The sequence below is a fragment of the Camelus dromedarius genome, chromosome 18 (genome assembly GCF_036321535.1).
Source record: "Camelus dromedarius isolate mCamDro1 chromosome 18, mCamDro1.pat, whole genome shotgun sequence".
Taxonomy (NCBI): domain Eukaryota; kingdom Metazoa; phylum Chordata; class Mammalia; order Artiodactyla; family Camelidae; genus Camelus; species Camelus dromedarius.
In genome coordinates, this window is record NC_087453.1 from 13,233,910 (window position 1) to 13,257,283 (window position 23,374).

General features: G+C 50.0%; 1 protein-coding gene across 4 annotated transcripts; it reads right to left on the bottom strand.

Annotated features, from left to right (window-relative positions):
• Positions 1-1,388: 1,388 nt before the first annotated feature.
• On the bottom strand, positions 1,389-21,608 carry SGK2 (serum/glucocorticoid regulated kinase 2). 4 transcript variants are annotated; one of them, XM_010977745.3, is made up of 15 exons: positions 21,476-21,608; positions 17,403-17,647; positions 16,262-16,321; positions 15,688-15,737; positions 15,079-15,136; positions 14,790-14,873; positions 13,772-13,903; positions 12,621-12,733; positions 12,285-12,321; positions 11,150-11,236; positions 8,955-9,050; positions 7,725-7,880; positions 5,203-5,292; positions 3,639-3,843; positions 1,389-1,789 (listed from the first exon to the last, which is right to left on the bottom strand). In XM_010977745.3, exons 3-14 carry the CDS (start codon positions 16,295-16,297, stop codon positions 3,679-3,681), a joined length of 1,104 nt encoding a protein of 367 aa, XP_010976047.1. In that variant the 5' UTR covers positions 16,298-16,321; positions 17,403-17,647; positions 21,476-21,608; the 3' UTR covers positions 1,389-1,789; positions 3,639-3,678. The 4 variants fall into 4 exon arrangements, with proteins under 4 accessions (XP_010976047.1, XP_010976046.1, XP_010976045.1 ...); XM_010977744.3 differs by having other exon boundaries at positions 17,403-17,692; XM_010977743.3 differs by lacking the exon at positions 17,403-17,647 and having other exon boundaries at positions 21,476-21,543.
• Between the last annotated feature and the right edge of the window lie 1,766 nt (positions 21,609-23,374).

Genomic DNA, 23,374 nt, shown 5'->3' on the forward strand with positions numbered 1-23,374 from the left:
GTTCACCTACCGCGTCACGGAGGAAGTATGGGTGGGGGCGGGGGGGCAGGGCTAATGTAGGACTGTACCATTATTTTGGATGAGGGGTAAATCCAAATAGAGCGTGGATTAACTTTAGGCCAGAGATAAACCCACTTAATTTTATCCTTTAATATCAAGTCTTATTTAATAATTATAAAAGTTAGAGGCTCCAAGGTCTCAAACTTCGCTTCACCTCGAGCGAGGAGAACAGTGAAGGCTTTCGAGGGGGAGTGCAGAAGGCCCAGCCGCGATCCCAAGAGCACAGGCGCAGAGCGGCGGCCCGGAGGAGGGCGGAGCCTTGCGGCTGCGATGTTGTCTGGTGGGTCGCAGCAATGGGAATGCAGGACTGAGCGGTTCGAGGCGTGTCTTGGGAGGGTTTCGGTGCCCTGGAAGGCCGAGGAGAACCTCGCGGAAGAGGGCGGGCAGGTTTAGTGGTGAGAATGGGAACATGAGATAGATCTTTCTGTTTGATTAGCCCCGCATCCCTGAGCGCCACGGTGCCAGGCCCGGGATGAGGCGGTGGACCCGCCCTGTGAGCATCCCTAGGCGGGGAATTAGACCTGGTCAGATACAACCAAAAAGTAAAAAATGTGAACTGCTTTAAGGGAGCTGTGAAGGGCTGGGGCTGGGCAGACAGGGGTCCCTGTTGAGTAGAGAAGTGAAAGAAGAATGGTTCATTAAGGCAGGGTCTGGTGACGTGCAGAAGGAACTGTTTATGCGAAAGAACCATCGCCACGTTCCGGTTGCCCTGCAGTCGCTGTGAAAATGAGAAACCAGACGCCGGTAATCACAAACACGCCACCTTCTCGAGGGGGCGCTCAGTGCCTCCCCCAAGGGAGTGTGGCCATGTGTGCAATGCTGCTGCCTCAAACCAATGAGAGCAGAGACTTTTTGACTTATGTCTATGACAGTCTGCAGCATGTACAGCATAGTTGGCGTTCTAGGGTCTTAAAACACACACACCACTTTTGTTGCCTTTTCAAAGCTACTGTCACTGCAAAGCTAAAAAGCCGAAAAGAGGATGATTGTGATTTCTCTTCTTCGGGATGCTGTCTTTTGATGCAAAATTGGATGAGTACAGTTTGCAGTCAGTGTTTGCTAGAAGACCAAAAAAACTACTTCCCATAGCACTTCTTCCACTGTTAGAAGTTGTAGAAATAGCAAGGGCCTTAGAATCAGTTACCACCAAGTTCAGTTCCCACTTGTGCCTTGTACCAGTTTAGGTGACCTTGGGCAAGTTGCTTACTATCTCTGTTTATCTGTGAAGTGAGGTTAGTAACTTCAAAATGCTTGCTTATTGTGAGGATTGTAGATAATGCATATGAAGCTCAGAATGTGCTCAATAAATGGAGGTCTTGCATGATCAATTCAATATTGTATTTTTTCATTTTTATTTTCTAGCCTGGTGAAAATTTTGTGATTTTACAGTCTTGGAACAGATAGAACTATTATGTGTTTCACAACCCATAGTGGGTTGTGTGCTTTTGAGAGCACTATCACATTTCTGACAATTACACACTCTTGCTTTTTGCTTTGGGAAGTTGGGATTTTGGCCTCCCCCTCATCGTGTTCCACCATTGTCTATTAGCAGATGCCATTAACACGGAAATGAAATCAGAGTGTTTCTTTCAGAATTCTCAGCACATGTCAAAGGGTAGCTGTAGCTCTTCTTGACCCAGCTGTGATCCCCCGTAGGTCAGTGTCAGTGTCATTGGTGTGTTTTCCATGGTCTTCCAGCTTCATCCCCCATAATTTCTGGGGCAGGGGGCTGGGTAAACAAAAATGTAAGGCAAAGAATGGGACTGAGTTAAGAGGAAAAGGCAATAAAGTCACCAGCACACACTGATGTTCAGAAAGTTCCCCTCTTGTCCACAAACCAAAAAGTTAGTAAGACCACCCTGAAGTAGACCATGAACCACAGGTTTGTGAAAAAGAGACTTTCACTGAAGTAAGTTAGCATGATTCATCCGACAAGTGCAGCATGTCCTGGACCCAAGGTGTTATATCCTCACGTTCTGTCTAGTCAGAATTACTTTCAGAAATGGCTAATCTTGAATATATGGAGGTCTCTGTATGTGGCTGGGAAGCTTTGGTCACCAGGCCCGCACAAGCCTCCAGCTCTGTCCAAGGCCTGGGCTCCCTATGGCCTTGTACCTACCAAGCATACAGGGGCATGTGAGGTGAAGCATAGCATGAGCTGGGAAGCCAGGCCCAGACCACAAGCATCTAGTCGAATGCCTCCTCTTCAAGACCCTATTTCCCATCACCTGGCTTGTTCCAGCCAACTCCTGGCTTGGCTCTCCTTTGAGATTTTGACTTTGAGTCATTCTTAGACCTGACAGCCAGAGTGAAGGGTAGACTAGCACAAAGGTTACATATGAGAGCCCTGCAGTCAGTTTATATGGCTCCAAGTCCCAGCTCTGGCCCATATTAGCTCTGTGACCTCCAGGCAAGAAATAACTTCTCTACCTCTATTTCTTCATTGGTAAAGGGAATAGTAAAAGTTCCTACCTTAGAGTTGTTTGGATGAAAACTGATAATAGACTTGAAAGAGTTTAGTACAGAAACTGATTCAGCATAGGCAGGTGTTCTGAAGTTGGCTTTAACCAGTTATGCAAAAAAAGAGTATGTTAACAGAATCAGAAGCTCAAAATCATTAGGAAAGCTAGAGAAAGAAACTGAAGGCTTCCCAGGAATGCTGCTGCAGTACTGATCTGATGGGGAAACTGATACTGCCAATATATACCAATTGCTACAGTTTGCACTGTTGCCACTTCCACACCAGGAACTCATTTTTGTGGGTTTTGTCACCACACTTACCACATGAAAGAGAGCTCACCATTCCTTCTTTGAGTCAAAAATCTGGCACAGGTGCATCCTGGGGCCACATGCCTGGCCCAAACTGCAGGGGAGGCTGGGAAAGTCAGTATCTAGCATTTTCAGCTACTGTAAGTGGAGGTACTTTTTCCCTCTCATCATGGCTCATAAAGTAGATTACCTGAAGGGGTTCACATGCCAGGAGGACAAACTTAAATGTCCAATACCAACCACCCTAGAAAGACACCATTGACATAGGAAAATAAGAGAATGTTGGGTGGTACCCTATTGGCTTGTTGCATCTCTCATTTTACACATTGAGATGAAAATCCAAACACCAAGTGACCCTCTGGTAAAGAGGAGCCTGTTGCCTCCCCTTCTCCCTTAGTGTCAGAACCCCTGTGTTATTAGGGGGAGTAATGTGCCCAGCTAATTAGACACATAGCCCAACCTCCATTACAGGTAGAGTGGATGGCTAGTGAGGCAAGCAGAAGTCACTGGGTGTGGCTTCTGGGGAAGTTCTGAAGGTGCCGTTTTGCTCTTTCCTCCATTTTCCCTGCCCAGGACACAGCAGCAGTGACTAGAGCACCAGTACCATCTTGTGATAGGATCATAATCCTAACAGTAGAAGCCACTTGCCAAGGATGGCAGAGCAGAAAGCCTCTGAGTATCTGATGACCTGTTGTACCAGTCCTGGACCACCTAACACCATCCTCCTTTTATGTGCTGGAAAAAAAGCTCTTATTTAAGCCATTGTTACTTTGGGTCTCTGTGACTAGCAGCTGAGGATAATTCCTTACAGAAACCAGCTGGCTTCAGTGGTTTCACGATGCTTCACTTCTAGCAATCCAGGATGGCATCATCCTCCGGCGCATAGGAAAATCCCAGGAAGGCACTTGAGGCCCCAGAGCTGCTGGCCACAGTGTCGGGAGTGCAGCCAATGGACTTTGACACAGCTTCTTGGGTGAACTCTGGGTCAAAGTGTTTCAAGTCAGCAGGTCCTGCCTATGAATATAAGCCAATAATGAGAAGGGAACACTCAGAGCTGCCAAAGGAGCCCACAAGCCCTGAGAGGGATGTTAGGGCCCCCCCCCCGAGCCCCCCCCCCAGACACCCTTACTTAACTGTCACTTATTCATGCATTTACATTAGTCATTGTATTCCAGTAGGTCCAATAACTACCTATCAATTCTTCCACTACCTGGCACCCTGCCTGCTCCACTTCAACACTCCAGACACTGCTGGAAGTAAACTGTACTCCCTAGCACGCAGTGAAGGCAGTGTGAGTCAAGAACCTAAAAATACATGCACAACAGATACAGAAAACATGAGAGGTACCAGAGGGGAGAGGGTGGGAGGGAAGGGCAAAATAGGTGGGGATTAAGAGTTACAACCTACTAGGTATAAAATAAATAAGTTGCAAGGATGTAATGTACAGCACATTATATATGGGAATATAGTCAATATTTTATAGTAACTGGCATATAATCTATAAAAAATATCAAATTACTATGTTGTACACCTGAAACTAATAAGTCAACTATACCTTAATAAAAAAATACACGTTCACATTCTTTGACTTGGTAATTCCACATCTGGAATCCATCTTAAGGAAAATAATCAGAACTACTTTGGACGAAGATGTACACTTAAAGATGTTCATCAGTCCATTATAATAAAAAAATGGTAATAACCTAAAAAGTTCACCATTAGGAGCATGGCTGAATAAATTATGCTATCTAAATAGGATTGAAATACTATGCAGCCACTTTAAATCATACTTACAAAGTCTTGTACGACTTAGGGGAATAATGGCATAGTTTTTAGCAAAAAGTTTAGGGTTCTTGGGGGGAGGGTGAGATATATAAATGACGAGCTATATAAAAACATGTAGAAAAAGACTTGAAGGAAACTTGCCAGCGGTGCTTTCTCTGGGGTGAGATAATAAGCTTTTTCTCCTTGATAATTTAAACCTCTGTTTTACACACCTTTTACAATAAATACGTGTCATTTTTATTATCAGGAAGAAAGCTAAACATAGAAAACAAATCTTAGCAGGGCTTGGCTCTGTCTGGGTGTGTCACATGACATAGTGCACTTTGAAAACTAAAGGGCTCAGTAACGAGGGTTATCGGTGCTAGTGTCAAGGAGCGGCAACCTGGCTGCCCACACAGAGCTGAACTGGCAGTCAGGACTTCCGGGTTCTAGATCCATGCTGCCTCTAATTTAGGGGTGGCCTTGGACAAATCACTGAGCCTCTTGGACCCTCGGTTCTCCCATCTGTGAAAAGAGAGCTGGCCCAGATACCCTCCAAGTTTCCACCAGCCCTGGGAACCGAGAATCTAGAATGTGATGACCTCTTACCACATTTGGGTTGAAGGGTGGAGTCAGCCTCTTGTGGTACAAGTCATCCCAGTTTATGGGGCTGAAGAATACATGGCTCTTTATCTCAAGCTGCAGGAAGAAGGTGCAGATGAGAAGTCACCCTCTCCATAGGCGCTCCCATCCCATCCTGACGTGCCTTGGAGCTCCCAACTCTCCTGGCAACTGACCATCAAGCCCTAACATCTTTACTGGGAAAGTAACTTGCCATTCTGGCTGGTTTCCTGGAACAAAGTCTCATCTGCAGTCAGACCTCTCCCCTTCGCCATTATCTAGAACCCAAACTTTCTCCCCTATAGCATTTGTTTATTCCACTGCTATTTACTGAGCACCTGCTCTGTGCCAGCAGCATACTAGGCTGTGGAGGTATGTCAGTGAATAAGACTGCAGAACTTGCTCTTGGGGGTCCCCGGGGACCTTGGGGACCCTCTTCCCCCACACTTTGCATCAGCGCATCCTGACTCTTCCAGAAATCTAATCAGAGAAATAGACCAAATCAATTCACAAAGGAAGATTTGGGAAATAAAGCCCCAAGAAAAGCTGCAGGTTCCCAGAGATCCAGAATTTAGGATTCAGCCCTAGGCATGATTCACCACATCTTTCCTAATTCAAGCCAATGTTGGCACCAATTTCCTCCTGATCCAGCAGACCCTTCCCTCTATCTGTGTTTCTTGAAGACTGATTTCTCTGGCCCTTATATCAGAACCCCCTGGGGGGTTGTTAAAAAGTCAGATCCAAACTATTTCCAGAAGACTATCCAAGAAACTAACACTGGTTGCCTCCAAATTAAAACAAAACAAAACTGAGTGGCTGGAGGGACTTCTTCTGAATATCCTTTGAATTTTGATCTATGGGAATGTATACCTTATTTTTAAAACAATACATATTTTTAAAATGCAAATGGGAAGGAGGGGGCCAATCTTCATGAAAGCCCTGATCTTTAAACTGTGCAGGGATGCGTAGGCAAGTGCCCTAAATGTTGTTACACTTCACAGTCTCTGGCATGTGGGGCAGTTTGTACAAACACATAAAAAGCCTTTAGTATGTGTCAGACACTGGCCTAAGTGGTTGAATATACTAGATCATAAGAGCTATGAACTGAGTGCTCTTATTACAGATGGGGAAACTGAGAGAAGTTAAGCAATTTGCCCAGGGTCCTGCAGCTAGTAACTAATGGAGGAGGAATCTGAACCCAGTAAGTCTGTCTCATGGTCCATGCATATCAACCACTACACTAGAAGAAAGAACAAAATTCCAGGAGTAAAACAAATTTCTGTGGTCTTTTTATAAATCCAAATGCTCTTTTGGATTTATAGTAAAGAATTCTTTAGTAAAGAATGTGTTTTTATTGTTAAGGTTTTGCTTTAATTTTAAAAATGCCATGGACTTGCTAAGAGAACAGACTGTGAATTATCCATCCCTCTATTCAGATGCCCAACCCTGGGCAACTGGCAAGGAGGAAGGGCTCAGATGCTTGTGAAAAGCAAGTCTAGTTCACTCTCTGCACAGAAGCCAGAGGAATTTCTTAAAACTTAGATTGGGTCTTGTGACTCCCCTGCTCAACGTACCCTAATTAATTACCTGATGAACGACCCCTGTCCACCTTGTTCCTACTGCAGAACTTTTGCATATGCTGTGCCCCTGTTTCTGGGATGCCTCCTCCCTGCTTTCTCTGTGGGTGGCTCCTTCACATCCTTCAAATGTCATCTTAATTGTCACCTCCTCACAGAGGACCTCCCTGACCATGCCAGTGTGACTTCCTCCCATTATTGTCTATCTCCACTCATTGTTCATGACTTTCTGAGACCTGAGACCATTTACTGGAATGCTTGCACTAGATAAATATTTCCTCAAGTAACAGAATACAAAGACATTATAAGGGACTAAAAATAACTTTACCTATGCACAGTTGGGACAAATTATGAACAATAAGATACAAAAAGGCCAAAAACCAACTGCCATTTCTGAGGCACAGGGAACAAAAGCAGAGGACTGCACATGATCCCTGCACACAGCACCACCAAGGAGGTGGGCAGACCACCCCAGCCACCCCTCCTGCCCGACCCACTGGTCCGCCCCTCCACTCACCCCATTTAAGGAACCAGTTCACACTCCCCACCTCAGGAGCGAGCAAGGGCACCTGTTACTTGTTTTTACCCCCTGGTGCTGCAATGTAAGTCCCAGTAAAGCCTTGCCTGAATTTCTCATCTGGCCTCTTATCCTGTCACACTCTGTAATAGTTGTATGTGTTTATTTGTCTGCCTCCCTGTACCTCCCCCATAGACTTAATAGGGCCAGAGACCCAGTCTACTGAATCCCCAGCACTTAGCTCAATGTCTGGCACATAGTAGGTGTTCAATAAATAAATACTGACTGAATAAAAGCATTCGACTGAAGGAAGTAAATAAGCAGCAGCAGCTGTGAATCTCCAAATGAGTGAATTAGCAGTTCCTAGTTTCAGAGAGCCCCACGAGGGGCCAGTGCTCTGTTGGCAGGTCACCTACAAAGTCTGTCTTAGAGCCCAGCCGCTGCCTCTGGTCCTTGTGGAGAAGGGCTTGCAGGAGGTCACAGGCGGCCACCGTCCGGCCCCCAGGGATCTGCAGCGGCTGGTGCAGAATGTTCTCGTACATCTGGGACAGGTCTTGGCTGTAGAAGGGCGGCTGGTGAGAGAGGGAGAGAGATGGGAGGGTCATCCCTGCTACAGCGGGCACAGTTCTCAGGGACACTTGGAGCAACACTGAGTAGCTGGAAAGATTCAGCCAGACCTGTGTCTGGTGCAATGGCAGGTTGCCTTGTCTTGTGTCACGTGGCAGACTGGAGGGAGACAGAGATCCCTGTGCTTCCAGCATGGTGGCGAGCCTGCTGAGAAGGCCAAGTCTCTCCCCACCAGTGTGAGGCGTATGGACCCCCCAGGTGCCTCCTCTCTCCCACCTCTCTTAATCCAGCTTATGCACCAGTTTTGCACTTTGCAAAGTTAACACTGTTTGTGTCATCTTTCATCCCAGTCTCACACACATCTTTTGAGACAGGTTGTCACTTTTCAGATGAGAAGAGGCTCAGAGAGATGAAGAGAGAAGAAAAGAAAGCCAGGCCCCAAACCGTATCCTGAGCCCACTGCTCTCTCCTGATGATCTCCCCCACCTCCTTTGCTGGCTCTTCCTTCTCCCGACTCCACAGAGCCTCTTCCTTCATATCCACCCAGCTGTGCAGCAAAGAGCCCCCAGAGTAAAGTCTAGGCTTGAGCAAGTCTACACAAGTCTCCACCTAAGCAGGCAGCCAAGGACTGCGTCCAGGAGCTGGTTTCACAACCTCCCAGCACTGTGACCTTTCTGGGCCTCAGTTTCCCTCTCGGTAAAATAAGAACAACTCCATTTTCTGCAGTGCCAGCCTCCAAAGGCTGTTTTGAGGCACCAAAGGAGTAACGTGTGAGACAGTATATTACGAAGTGCTGAACATTATTGAAAAAATACGTCTAATCCTTGTGTTCACTTTGGCATCATCTTTTAAATTTTTATTTATTCTTTTTAATGGAGGTACTGGGAATTGAACCGAGGACCTAGTGCATGCTAACCACTGAGCTATTTCTCTCCCCACCGGCAGCATCTTTTTTAGCTTAGAGAAGAGATGGCTCATTCAGTTCCTTGAGGAGCATGAGCGAGCCACACAAGAGAGAGATCCATCCCCATCTCTCCTTGAGTCAGAAGTCCCTTGCAGACAGCTGTGTCCCCACTCACCAGGCCATGCAGCATCTCGTAGAGAACCGCCCCCAAGCACCACCAGTCCACTGCCCGATCATAAGGCTCTTTCCGAAGCACTTCTGGAGCCAAGTACTGTTAAGGGGAAACACACTTATACGAAAGACATTCGGCCTCTCCCCATTGGTGAACAAGGCGCTTGGAGGAAAAAAATCACCAGGGGTTGATCCTGCTGTGATATTTACTTGGCTGTGCATATATCCAATCAGCATCCATTTGCCATAGGCTTGCTTTGTGCAGGGCCCTTTGCCAATGTGCTAGGGACATAGAGGAGATCACACAACTTCCCTGTACAGTTGTGTATGTTGTACACCACACAGAAGTACCAGTCAAAGGGGTAAAGAGGGATGCAAGCCTGGCTGTGATCAATTCAGCAAGCCAGAACCCTAGTATAGGGCTGTATCTAGCATCTCACATGTGTTTCAAGGGGAAACTTTTTCTAATTAGTCTGTCCAGAGCCGGTGCCCTCATCTAATTTGCTCAAAAGCATCCAATCAGTGTCTTGAGGCTAGGAAAGCCCCGGGAATACTCACAGTGCAGTGGGAAGACTAACGATAAAGCGTAAATCAATGTGGCAGGTACTTGCACTAGAAATCTTAGTAACGGAGGGATGGAGAGGAGTCAGGAAATAGGGAGCAACACTGGAGTTCCTACTGACAGCCGAATACATGCCATGTGTCTGTGCCTCGCACAAGGAGAGAACGTGGGCCAGAGCTGTGCTTCCTGCCAAACTCAAGGGCTTGGTGACCCCTTAACCTGGTGTTTCTGCCAGTGAGAAAAGGGGTCTCAGCAACAGACAAAGCCACTGTGAGAGACTGTGTGGGTGTGGAGAGAGGCAGGGAGTTACACAGACCTGAGCCCTACTGGGGGTGTGGTCACAAGCAGGTCATTGAACCTCCCAGAACCTTGGTTTCCTCATCCACATAATGAGGTCGCAGAATCGCCCCCCTACAGGGTGTGTTCAGGACAGGGGCTAATATATGTGTTGGCCTGTGAACAATGGGAGCAACTGTGGTTATTCTCATCTGTGCTCCCCAGCAGTGGCTGAGTCATGGAAGAGATGATGAGTTAGGGCCACATGTCTCCTGTTCCTCGCCCCTGGCAGTATCCAAGGAAGGGATGGCTAGGCTGGCAGGCTTTGCGAGGCCAGCTGTGTCCAGCGGGCACCCTCCAATACACAAACACAGACAGTGGCTGCTGCCTACAGAGGTCATCTGTCCATTGGCTCCTCTAAAACCAAACTGAGGAGGCTCAGCTGAATCTGAAACCCAGATTCTCAAGCATATGGAGAAAAATAGCAGCTAACATCCTGTCTCATGCCAGGTTGGAAGGACCTGCCTGCCCTATAGCCTCAGCGCCCCCACCCCCTACCCAGACACCTGTCCAAGGGGCTAGGAACCCCTTTGGGTCCAAGGGCTAAGGGCCAGGTTTCAACATTGGGAGGAGTTTAAGGAAAAGTTTTAAACCCCAAAGCTACAGGGAGGCCTGCAGGACAGAGACACATGTGAATTACTGCTGAGACCCACAAATTTTAACCCTCCAGGCTCTTGGTGTCGGGAAGAAAGAGGTAGATAGATCAGTGTTTTTATGCTTGCAAACCTTGAACTTAACTGTCAGGCCAGGCCCTCCTGTGGCACATGGACTTCACCCTGTAGGACAGTGCTGTCCAATACAGTAGGCACTAGTCATGTGTGGCTACTGAACATTTGAAACGTGACTGATCTGAGCTGACATGGACTGTAAGTGTAAAATGCACACTGGACTTCAAAGATTTAGTTAGTGATAAAAAGGGTAAAATATTTCAACAATTTTACATTTATTATATGTTGACATGATAATATTTTGTCTATACTGGGCTAAATAAAACAGATTATAAAAACTGATTTCATCTTTCTTTTTACTTTTTAAATGTGGTTGCTGGAGATTTTTAAATTGCATAAATGGTTTGCATTTCTCTTTCTGTTTCTGCTAGACAGCATTGCTGCAGAGCTTCACCAGCTGGGTCCCAGCAGCCCCTCGAGCTGGTGCCCCCATGACATAGATGAGGAAACCAAGGCTAAGCACCCAGCCAGCTCAGGGGATGTGCTTGGGTGGGAGGAGTGAGCCCCTCCAGTGCAACCTGGTGGCTCTAATCAGCAGCTGTGGTCTCACCCGTCCTAGGAGCTTTCGCTTACCTCAGGGGTGCCACAAAACGTGGACGTGGTCTCCTCGGGCTCTACACCTTCCTTGCAGAGGCCAAAATCTGTCAGCACCACGTGTCCCTGTAGAGGAGGGAGGGCAGGGGTGGGAAGGTTGCCTGAGCCAAAAGTATGGCTGGGTCTATCCCCAAAGCCCAGATGCCACATCCGGGGCAGTGGCTGTGGGGTCTGATGCCCCAGGCACAGGCACAGGCTGGAGGCTCCACTCAGAGACTCAGTGCTTCTAGCCTGGATGCCTAGAGCAGCACAGGGGGCCAGGCGGGGAGAGGAGGATGTTCCACTGTCTGCCCCCAGCTCGTCACAGGCTCAGATCCACACCCTAAACAGCAGCAGTTCCAGAATGTCCTCACTGGAGGGGCCTGGTGGAAGCAGCCCCCTTAACGGAGGGCTGAGAACCAGAAAGCAGCCATTCCTTGTGACAGTGGGGCGAGAGGGTGGCTGGTGGTGGTCGTGGAGTGGGTGGACACCACGGGCTCTGCCCAGGTCCCTTCTTACCAGCCATCGTGCCCATCCTTCCATGCTGGGCCACTGCCCTCATCCAAGGTCATGCTCCTCTCAAGGGGCAGTCCCCATCCAATGACTGGTCAATGCAGGGGCACAAATGCCCAGCCTCCATGCCTCAGTTTGGAACAGTTCTAAACAGCCATCCTAGCTCAGGTCCACTCCACCCCTGTGAGATCAGCCACGGCCTCACTTGCAACCACAATGCAGGTGAGCTTCTGCTTCTGTCCAATCCTGCCTCCTCACCCCCTTAAAGTTGGGTCTCTTCACCCCAATAACATTCTGCACCCAGTGCTCCATCTCAGCATCCGTTTCCAGGGAATCCAGTCTAAGACATGGAAGGACTACAAAATCCTCAAGCGTCCACCTGGCTCCACCCCTGCCCCCCTCCACAGACCTTGCACACACACACATGAACATGGGTGGGCAGGTACACACGGTCACATGTACACATGGTGCACATTTACATGCATGCACACAGGCATGGGCATGCATGTGCACACATACTTGGATGCGTCCCTACGCATATGGTGCATGTACAATGCATGAACACACACTCGTAGGCACACAGCACACATGCGCAGCTATGTGCACACACACACACACCAACCTGGCAGTCCAAGAGAATGTTCTCTGGTTTCAGGTCCCTGCAGAAAATGAGAGAAAAGGGTGTTGTGATGTCTCAGCCACCAAGTGAGGAGAGCTGGGGACCTGGGGTCCTGCAGAAGGACTGTTCATGGAGGCTCACGGAGATGTACAGGGAGAGCCCAAGGAAGACGGGCATTCAATCCTGCAAAGGAGGAGGCGCCCACCCACTGGTGGGCGCCTCCTCCTCAGACAAAGGACCAAGTTCCCTGGAATATTATCAGGATTTAGGGGTCCATACACCCCCTGGCTATTGAGGCAGAAGGGCCAGGCCTGGCTCTGAGCCACTGGCAGGCCTCACCTGTAAATGATGTTGAGAGAATGCAGGTAGCCAATGGCGCTGGCCACCTCAGCGGCGTAGAACCGAGCCCGGGGCTCCAGGAACCGGTGCTCCCGCTGCAGGTGGAAGAAGAGCTGGAGGGGGAGGAGGCGTGTGAGAGGGTTCTAGGGGAGCTCCTCGAGTGCGGGGTGGGGGCGGCTGGCCAAATCACCCCCTCTCTAAGATGCAATGTACACATACAAGGAAGGGCAGCCAGCCCCCACCCCCACAGAGCTGGCAGTGTCAGCAGGACAGCTGAATACGCAGGGATGGAGCACCTACTGTGTCCCAGGCTCCAGACAGACCCTTTCATGTCTCTTACCTCCTTTAATCCTCCTGACTACCCTCCAGGTATTAAATATGAGGCCAGTTTCATAGAAAAGGAAACTGTGAGAGTCAGAGCAGTCAGGTGACTTGCCCAAGGTCATGGAGCTGTAACTGGCAGAGCTGTGATTTGAATCCAGATGGGTCAAAGATGTGCTCTTCCTCCAACCCAAGTAATAAAATGATTATGATGGTTGAATTGAGCCCAGGTTAGTTCTGCCCTTGGGCCAATTGCTTTGGTCTATTTTGCTGGCAAAGAAAGCCTTTCACTTCTACCAAGGAATTTAAGCATATAGGACAAAAACTCCCCTCTTAGCATCAGGGCAAACAGCATGAGGTCCCACTGATTAAATCTGGGTCACTGAGAAGTGCCCCACTACATTTTGTCATCTTGCCCAAAGAGACAAAGGAGGGAGTCCAGCTTATCCTGGCTGAGCTTCTGGGTCAACAGGTGGCCTCAGATCTTTTCTGCAGGGACTGATCACTCCCATGCAGTGGCCCTGGAAATACTGACCACGGAGCTCCTTTAACATTGACCTTTCCCAGGTCCACTGAAGGGATTCTGGGCTGCTTTGTGTGAGGAAGTCAGGAAATGATAATGGCTGGGAGTTAGACAGACCTGCCTTCAAAGGTACAGGCTGGGGGGCCTTGAGCAAGTGACTTTCTTGCTCTAAGCCTCGGTTTCTTCAGCTGCAAATGGGTCTGTTACAGGGATGAGAGGAGATGGTTCTAGAACCTGGTACACAGTGGGCATGTGGGACAGGTGGCTCCCAGTGAGGGCCAGTCAGAGACTCTGTGGGCCCACCCACCTCTCCCCCGTTGACATAGTCGAGCACAAAGTAGAGCTTCTCGGGCGTCTGGAAGGAGTAGCGCAGGCCCACGAGGAAGGGGTGCCGCACGTTCTTCAGGAGCACGCTGCGCTCCGCCATGATGTGGCTTTGCTGTGGAGTCACACAGACGGGGGGCCGTGTCACAGCCCACCGCAGCCCCTCTCACCCTGGCACAGCCCACAGGGCCTCACCAGTGGGACTTGCCTGGCCTGGGACCTTCTCATGCCCCTGCTCAAACACTCACTGTGGCTCCTCATTGCCCTCAGAGCCAAGCTGAGGCGCCTTGCCTAGTATTCAGGACTCTGCATGGTCCACCTCCTCCCCTGCCAGTCCACATGGGTGCAGCTCTGGCCCTGGATCCAAATCCCTGGCCCCCACCCCAGGGTGATAAGAAAATTATAAATGATTACTTCACAAACGAGTCCCAAGGATAAATCTCTGAGAGAAAAAAAGCTATGCATTATTCACATTCAGGCCTTTGCTGCTGTTTCCCTGCCTGGATACCTGCCTTTCAGACCTTCAAATTCCTATCTTCAAGGCTACCTCTTTCAGAAAGACCTGCCCCATGATGCCTTGTTAACATTAATTCCTTCTCCTGAGTCTTAGGGCCTGCTATGACCTCCTTATGGAGCTGGCATTAAAGAGACCCAAGTCAGCAGAAGCATCTAGAACTCCAGGAGGGCTGTGGCTTGTAGGGGCTTTGGAGAGTCTAAAGTGTGACCCCAACATTGCACAGATGAAGAAGCAGGAACCTCGACAGGGTGGAGGACTTGTCCACCACGGAGCCCTGACTCTTTAGGGGAGCACAGAGGGTGAGAACTGGAAGGCAGTTAGCCTGCCTTCCTGGAGAAGGGTCAGCATTCTGGGATCCATCCAGCCCTCCGCCTCTGGCTGGACCACCTCTGCACCCAGAGTTGGGACCCATTTTCGGAAGGGAGGCCATCTGACTGGGGGTTGAGAAGCAGGAGAGGAGATGCCTGTCCCTGAGCTCTGGTACCTCTTTCTTCTTTAAGATGGATTTTTTCTGCAGCACCTTCACTGCATAGAACGTCCCGTCAGACTTGCGCTTGGCCAGTAGGACCTGAGCAGAAGGACAAACACAGAGCCCACAGGTGACCACTCCCCTGAGCTTTGATTTCTCCACAGCAGTTCAGGCCTCCAGCCCTGGCCCTGCAACCATGATTCTGCAGGTTGTAAGCTCCCTCTCTGCAAGTCAAGAGACAGCAGAGGGTGGAGGAGACCAAAGAAGGAGAGACCCAGGCCTCCCACACTCACTGATCACTTACCTTCCCGTAGTTTCCTTTGCCAATGATTTTGAGGAAATCGAAGTCGGTGGGCCGGGCACTGGGGGAAGAGGGAGGAACAAGGGTCAGCATTTGCAAGCCTGGGGAAACTGATATCTGAGTTTCTTCTTAATTTTGAAGCTGGAAATCACAGCTCCTTTTTAATTTTGAAGCTGGAAAAGGCAGGAAGCTTTCTAAGAGCTAAGCCCCCTTGCCCCTGGAGAATGCCATGTTCTCCCAGCCAAGACGGGGCTTATAAAACTGGATCCTGTGTCTGGAGCTCTCATAATCAAGTAAGCAACAGGCAAGGAAGGGAGAAAACCAGGCACAACTGTATAGAAGGCAAGGAATCTGGCCTCCAAAGACTGAGAAGGGCCTGGAGGGTGAGGGGCTGCTAATAATGCAGATTCTGGGGGGATATCCCAGCCATGGGGCTCAGCATGGGCAGAGGCTGGGGAATTTGTGGGAGATAAAGAATGGGAGCCGGTCCTGGGTCCAGGTGGCAGAGGTTCTTGACGTTAGATCAGAGAACTTGGATTATATTCCCCAGGCAAGGGGTGTCAGGTGTGAGGGGAGCCAAGGAGGAAAGTTATTTGAGAGACCAGAACTCACTTTGGGTTGGCAGAAGGCCCCAGGTTGATATTCCCATTGGCCCTTGGGGGCTAAAGACATTTAAAGAAAGAAGTGATTAAGATCAACAGTTCCTTACTCCTCGGCCCCTACCCTTTCCCCTGGTCCAAGCCCTGCTCCTTCTCCAACATCTCTACTAGCCTGCCTGCCTGCCTTTCTTCCACCCATCCACCAACCCACCCACTGATCCACCATTTCACCTGCTTCTCACAGCAGCCCTGGGAGGCTGCTGGCTGTGGTACCAATTGTGAGGGTGAGGAAACTGAGGCCCAGAGAAGAGCTGACCAAGGACTGACAGGCAGCCCCAGCAGCATCGGAACCCAGGTGTCCTCAGGGCCAACCCCATGGTTTTCCCACCCCATTTACTTCATGATTCCTCTGCCCAAATCTCTTCTCTCTTTGCCCTACAAATGGCCCAGTTCTATGAGCTCCCAGTGACCCCTGTTGGCTCCCCAGTCCTGGGCTTCCCGCCCAACTGACTGGGGCTTCCATGGATTTCCTCAGCCTTGGGAGGTGAGCCTCCTAGTGGTGGGCGGGGGAACCAAGACCCACTCACCTGCGGACTGGGGGTCCCAGCTGGGCTAGAGTCCATCCTGTAACAGTGATCAGGTGGGTTCTGGGGGCACAAGGAAGAGTGGGATGGGAGAGCTATTGTTGAGAATTACTGTCACTTGTCTAGGGTTTTAAACACCGCTGTCCTCTCCACCCCTCCCCAACCCCAGGCACCTTCCATAGTCCAAGCATCTCCCACCCGAGGCCAGCAAAGTATATTCCCTGGACCCAGCCTCTCCAAACATCTCAAGAGGGACAGAAGAAGGATGATCAGGGGTGGCCCCTTCCAGGCTGAGTCTTTTCAAGGGTTGGGAATGGCCAAGGCAGCTTGGAATGTCTGGGATGGCTAGGGCTGGAAGGACCCTTGCAGAGCATGAAGTCTGAACCTGTCCCCCCATTTCTCAAGTGGGAAACCTGAGGCCTAGAACGGGGCTTGCCTAGGGTCCCACAGCTTGTGAGGGGCAGGCCCCCAAATGGGCATGTTGCAACCCTGGATTCCTGCTGACAGCCCAAGGCTGGGCTCTGTGTTGGCTCTTACCTCTCTGCCACAAGGACTTCCGTCTAAAATGCCCTGGAAGGGCAGCTGCCCTGGGGACCTTGGGCCAGAGCCATGGACAGACCCACTGGTCTATGTCTATTTGAGATGAAACAGTGGAGAGTGTGACCAGGAGCATATACCTTCCCTGCCCTCAGCCTGCAGGGTGGAGGAGGCTGGTGTATCTGAGCCCTGGCTCAGGATGCCCAGGGACCCACAACCCCACTCCTGCTTGGAAGGTCAAGGCCAAAAATCAAGATCTCATCTGAGAACTGAACTGTTCTCGGGGCTGCTGGGTACTGTGCATCCTAAGACCACAGCCTTCACCTGCTCACAGCAGCACAGACCACTCACCCTTACAAGGGAGGTCCTGGAGCGACCACCCCACAGCCTTCCTGGGAGCTGAGAAAGTGACCGCGGGGCAAGTGAGGGGATCGCCCTGCCCAGGCTGCTCCGTGGGCCCAGCCCTGCTGAGCCCTGAGAGAGTGAGCCGCAGAATTTCCCAAACAGGCACTGCAGCCTGGCTTCAGCCAGCACCCCATGGTCCGCGCTCCCGCAGAGAACCCACACCCTCTCCTGGCCTGGCTCTGACCTCCCTGGCCCCTCGTACCTGCACAGCCTGAGGAGAGGCCGCCGGGAGAAGCAGCAGTTGGAGCCGGAGGATGGGCAGCGGACAAGAGAGTCTCTCTCTGTTCTCCCAACAAGGGCCGAAGTGTCTGTGCCTGGCGCCGGCCCGGCCCCAGCACCCAGCCTGCGACTCCCGGCAGCAGCGAGGGGACTGCTGTGTCACGCGGGAGCCAGCAGGGCTTAAGATGGGACCGAAGACCTCTGTTCCCTCGGGGACATCGCCTCCCCCTGGGCGTGTGGGTGGAAGGGGGTGAGCACAGCTGCAGGAGAGCCCTGGAGACACGGGGGGCTCGTTAGAATGCGTGCGCGTGAGGGGGCAGGGGTGTGTGTGCAGGTGGTTCACGCAGAGATGCGCTTCAGTGTGTCTGTCTGTCTGCTGTATCAGTGTCTCTCTGGATGTCAAGGTATTTGTGCCTCAGTGTGACTACGTTTGTATAATTTTGTAGGTGTTTCTGTGCATCTATGACTGTGTGTTCTCACTCTGCATGTGTGTGTGTAGAGATGTGCTTCAGTGAGCCTCTGTGTAGTGTGTGGACACGTCAGTGTGTTACCTCTGTATGTTAATGTGTTGTGTGTATGAGTGTGAGGTCTATGAATATGTGTATGACAGTAGTCATTGTGTGTGTGTGTTCATATTGGTGTATGTCAGTATATCTGTGTGTGTATGTGTGTGTGTGTGTGTGTGTGTGTGTGTGTGTGTGTGTGTGTGTGTGTGTGTGTGTAGGGCTCCGGCCTGTGAGAAGATACATTCCCCAGGGCCTACCGAGGCCTGGTACAGACCATCTAGGGCTGAAGATGAGGTTCCAGAGACCTCAATCATGGCAGCTGAGAGGAGTTTGCCTCCCAAGAAACTGCAGGTGTTTCAGAGGCCAGGTGTCTGGCTCAGTCCCCCTGGCTTTGGTCTTTGCTGAACACTTGGCCCTTTGGGCCTTTCCCTGCTGGCCCTCCAGGGCTGTACCACTGTCTCCGGGGCAGGGCTGGTTGGCTATGGAAGAGCCAGGAAGCAGCGTCCCAGCCAGCACCCTGGCTCATAACCTTGCTGCCTGGTGGGATAATGAAGTACTCACAGGTTCCCTTCCTCTCTCCTGGAGGTAATGAGGAGTATTCTAGGGAATGAAGGAGTTGACAGGGCCTGACACAGCCTCTGCCCTTCTGGAACTTTCTGTGTGGCTACCACATACCACACCCAGACTTCTGTAATTCACCACAGCGGGGGGACCTGTGCAGTTAGGGTCGGAGTGGGTTGGTCAGAGAGGGACCTGAGACCAGTGGCCTCAGATGTTCTCTGTCGACTTGAAAGTGAGGGTGTCATACAAGGAAAACCCAAGTGAACAGTATCAGAGCCTTCCAACCTTTCAAGGAAATAGAATTGTTGAACCAATACACAGATGAGTATGATATCATGTTGACAAAACAAATGCCCAGAACAAGGGCATCTCTTTTCAATGACAAGACCCTGATGTGACCTTCATTTGGCAGCACTACTTAGAACCGGAAAACAATGGTGATAATAAAAATAATCTCCAGGTCCCACTGTAGGGCACTTCAGAATACCCGCCGACTCTAACAGCTCCTCTCTGGACCTTACATCCCTCTTGAGATACTGTCCCATTTCTCTGTTCCCCTTTTCAGGTAAACTCTCTGAGAGAGTTGTCCGGACTCAGTCCCCACTCCTTCTCCTTTTCTCTCTTGAAGCCATTCCAAAGAGGCTAGCATTCCAACATGCCAGTGGCACTACCACCTACTGAAAAGTCCAAGCCAGCAACTTGGAATTTATGCCAGAAACTTTGCACCCTCACCCCACTCCCACTTGACCGTGAAATCTCCATTAGACTCAACCTTCAAAATATATCCAGAAACCACTGCTCCAACCACCCCGCCCGAGCCACCATCATCATGTGCATGGATTATTGCAATAGCTTCCCTACTGTGGCCCTATTCCCTTTACCCTCTATACTCTTCCTTCACCAAAAACCAGAATGATTCTTTTAAAATGTAAGTCAGATCATGTGACTTTGTTGCCAAAAAACTCCAGTCGCTTCCCATCACACTTAGGATTAAAATCCAGTCTTTACCACGGTCTAAAAGATTCCACATGCCCTGGCTCCTGACTCCATCTCTACCTTGGTCTCTGGGCTCTGGGTCTTACTACACTGCAGCCCCTGTGGCTTTCTTGCTGCGCCTTGAACACACAGAGTGCACTCTGGCTTCCCGCCTCTTTTACTTCCTTTCCCTCTGCTTAGAAGACTCTTCCCCTGGACGTCTGCTGCAGGGCTGGCTTCTGCTATCATCACAGAGGTCTCTGCTCAGATGTCACCTCTCAGAGAGGTCTTTTCTGATTACGTATGACTGATGGTCCCAGTTTGTCCTGGACGTAAGGGTTTCCTGGGATATGAGATTTTCAGTGCTTAAACCAGTACAGTCCTGGGCAAACCAGGATGGTTGGCCACTCCCACCTGTTCCCCATCCACATTTTCTGCTTTATGTTTTACTTTTGTAACACTTATCACTCTCTGGTACTTTATCATGGAACTCTTTTCATTGTTCATTTTCTGCCTCCAACTGGAACATCAACTCTGCAAGGGCAAAGACTTTTCTGGTTCAGTGTTCAATCTCCAGCACCTAGATTAAAGCTTGGAATATGGTTGGTGTTCAGTACCTATTTGATTTCTGAATCAAAGAATGAATTGATTCATATAAGATAAATTATATTACATATATAAAATGGAAAATTAACTAAAAAACCATTTACAAGCCTACATAAATTGAAATGGGAACATATATGTGATACAATGTCAAGCAAAAAAAGCAGGTTTCAAAATGATAGGTGACCAAGAATACCATCTTTGTAAAGAAAATAAAGATGTGAATACACATAGCCACCAAAAAAAGCCTGGAGGGCTACAATCCAAGGTGATAGTGGGTTAGGTTATTTTTTATCTTTGTACCATTGCATAAAAATTCTCAAAGTGTTGCTGTTCACTTAATACTTCGGTACTAAGTCCTGGTGGGAACTTGGACGTGTTCATTGCCAACTACCACATTCTCCCATCGCCTTGACTGTGACTCCCACACCTGAGCAACTCTCAGCTCCTAAGGCATCTTTCTTTCTTGCACCACTGCTCTCTGATTTTTTGGCCAGAGACTGAACATCAGTACTTTCTCCCAACAAGAATTCAGACCACTCCCAGGGGGTGGTCCTAGCTCCTCCGTCAGCCCTCCCCCAATCCTCCCCCAAACTTGCCCCAGCCTAGATTTGGATCCCTCTTCCCCCATCACTACATGGATCTGCTGAATGCGGTGGGAATGGGGATCACACAGTGCCCTCTTCCTGGAACAACCCCCTGCCCAATCTGATCTGCTCAGCTAACCCTTGGCACCTGTCCTCACTTGTCTTCCCCAGAAGCCTCCCCAGACCACCCCCAACCCCATGAACCCTAGCTCCCTTCCTTGTGCCCACTTCTGTTATCACACCTGTCTTCACCCTACTGTAATTCATTCACACACGCCTGCCTGCCCAGTGCCCACCAATGACAGTGCGTACCAAGTGCCAACTGATCTTATTTTGTTCCCACAGTGCCATGGGTGAGGAACGCTTCATTCCTGTTTTAAGGAGGATGAGACTGAGGCACAGAGAGGTGAAGTGACTTGATCGCGGCATCCAGGTAGTAAATGATATGACTGGGATTTGAACCAGGCAGTCTGACTCCAGAGCCCATGGCCTAGAATTTCAGCAGGAAGTTAGGAATTTAGAAAAAGAAGGAAGGAAGTTAGTGGGAAGGAAGTGAGGATTAAATGGGTTAGTTAGGAAGGAAGAAAACTAGGCAGCTGAGAAGGTGGAAAGTTAGTTGAGAGGGAAGGAGGGAAAACAGGAAGAAGGGAGGGAGGGGAGAGTTAAGAATCAAAAAGAAAGGGAGGAATTAGGAAGGAGGGTGTTGGGGAGGGAAGGAAGTCAATAGGGTAGTTAGGAAGGAAATTAGCTGGGTAACTAATTCCTAAATTTGGCAGATCACCAGGCTGGAAGGCAGGTGTCCTGCTCACGGCTCAGCCTCTCACCTGAAAGCTCTGGGTCACAGCTCAGGTCCTGGGGAGCAGCCCCGTGCACAGCTCTGCCTTCTTGTTTCTCTGCATGGTCCCTCTGCCCTGAAGCCCAATCCTGACTTGCTGGACAACCTTCCAAGTCAGGAGCGACCTGTCACCCACTCGCTCAGGCGCCCGAACCAGCTACAGTTCAACCTTCCAGTGCTGCTGGCTGGGAACTGGCTGCAGGACCTTCCAGTTACTAATTAACCGCTGGACCTGAATCACAATGCTGTCTGCACCCACTGGCTCCTCCACAGGGCCCTGCCCTGGGGACCCTTTTTTAAAAGCGACAGCACAACTTAAGTTGTGTGACCTTGGGCAAGTGACTCCAGCTCCCTGAGCCTCATGTGAATCGGTGATGATGGTGTGTGTTCTGCCTTACAGGGAGGGTCCCTGAAGTCCCTTGCAACACTGTCACATTTCATTCTCTGAAATCTTCTCCCCTGACCCAGCCCCCTTCTCCAAGTCCAGCTCAAATGCTGACTCTCCCACAGACCCTTTCCTGACTCCATCAGCAGACTCACTTTCCCTATCTCCTAGAGCAGGGAGAACCAACCATGAAAAGGGCTTGTCTTGCAAAACTCTCCCAGATGGGGACCACCAGCCTCTGTGATTAGTCCATTCGTGGACACATCTGGGGAGGGGCAGTGCACTCCCTCTGGAGCCAGCCTGACACATCTAGCATTCTCTTGTGTTGAGCCACAGGTTGGGCCCAGAGCTCCCCTGCTCTGGCACTGCCTGGGCACTGACCTGAGAGGAGACCCATGCCCCACTCTGCCCTTCAGAGAACTGAGGCTCAGGAACCAGGGCTCAGCTCACTCCAAGCTTTCTCCTACTTGATCTGAAGTGCCCAGACCGAGGGTCCTAACTCAGGGCCTGGCCTGCTGGACAGGTGAGAAAAGCTCTGCCCAGTGCCTCCCTTCTTAGCAGGCAACTCAAAGTCTGACTACTGCGCTTCTTTCTTTGTGGCCTTTCCAGTAAGATGTCAACAACTTCCCAGTCATTCTAGTGCCTTAGAAACCTGCTGCTCTAATGTGCTTTGGAGGAGCCCAGCCTGCCCCACTCTCCGCCTCCAGCAGCACACTCAGCAGCAGGTGTCTGGCTCCCACCCAGAGAGGGGCGTTGGCTGGCCCCAGCGCACCAAGCAAATCAGGGCAGAGCCCCCGTCCTGACCCTTTCCCCAGCTGAGCTGCTCTGGTTCCACCAAGCTCCTCCTCCTCTACATTCCTTCTCCCCTACGCTCCCAAAGCCAAAGGAAAAAAAAAAAAAAAAAAAAGCCCACATATTGGTATTGCACAAACTGTATGGAAGAATTCCAACACAGGGAAGAAAGGGAAATAAAAGTGAAAGCGTCTCCTCCAGCCCATCTTCAATCTCATTTCCAGAGGTAACTGCTGTTACCTAAACAGTGACTCTCCTTCCAGACTTTTGTCTACACCCTAATCTCCGTATCTCAGACATTTCTTCCTCCACTCTACATATTGTTTAGCAACTCACTTTTTTTTTCTCACACACGGTTTTCCGTGTCAACACCTAGAGATTCAACTTGTTAAAAACACTTGCATCACATTGTATGTACCCCGTGGGATAAATTGCCCCATTCTTATTCCCTGTTCACTGTTCCTTTGTGGATGGACATTTAACCTATTACCAGTTCCACGATAATTCTAACACGGCTGCAGAGAACATCTTTGTGTTCATTCCCTGTGGCCTTGTGCTCATGTTTCCTTCTGATAAACTCCTGTAAATGGGAGTGCTGGGTTAATTTTGACCTCTCTACAAAATTACTGAAATAAGCTGTCCCAACTGACATGGCTATCAGCAGTGCTTAAACTTGCCCTTTCCCCTCAAAGATACTGCAGAAAATAGTCA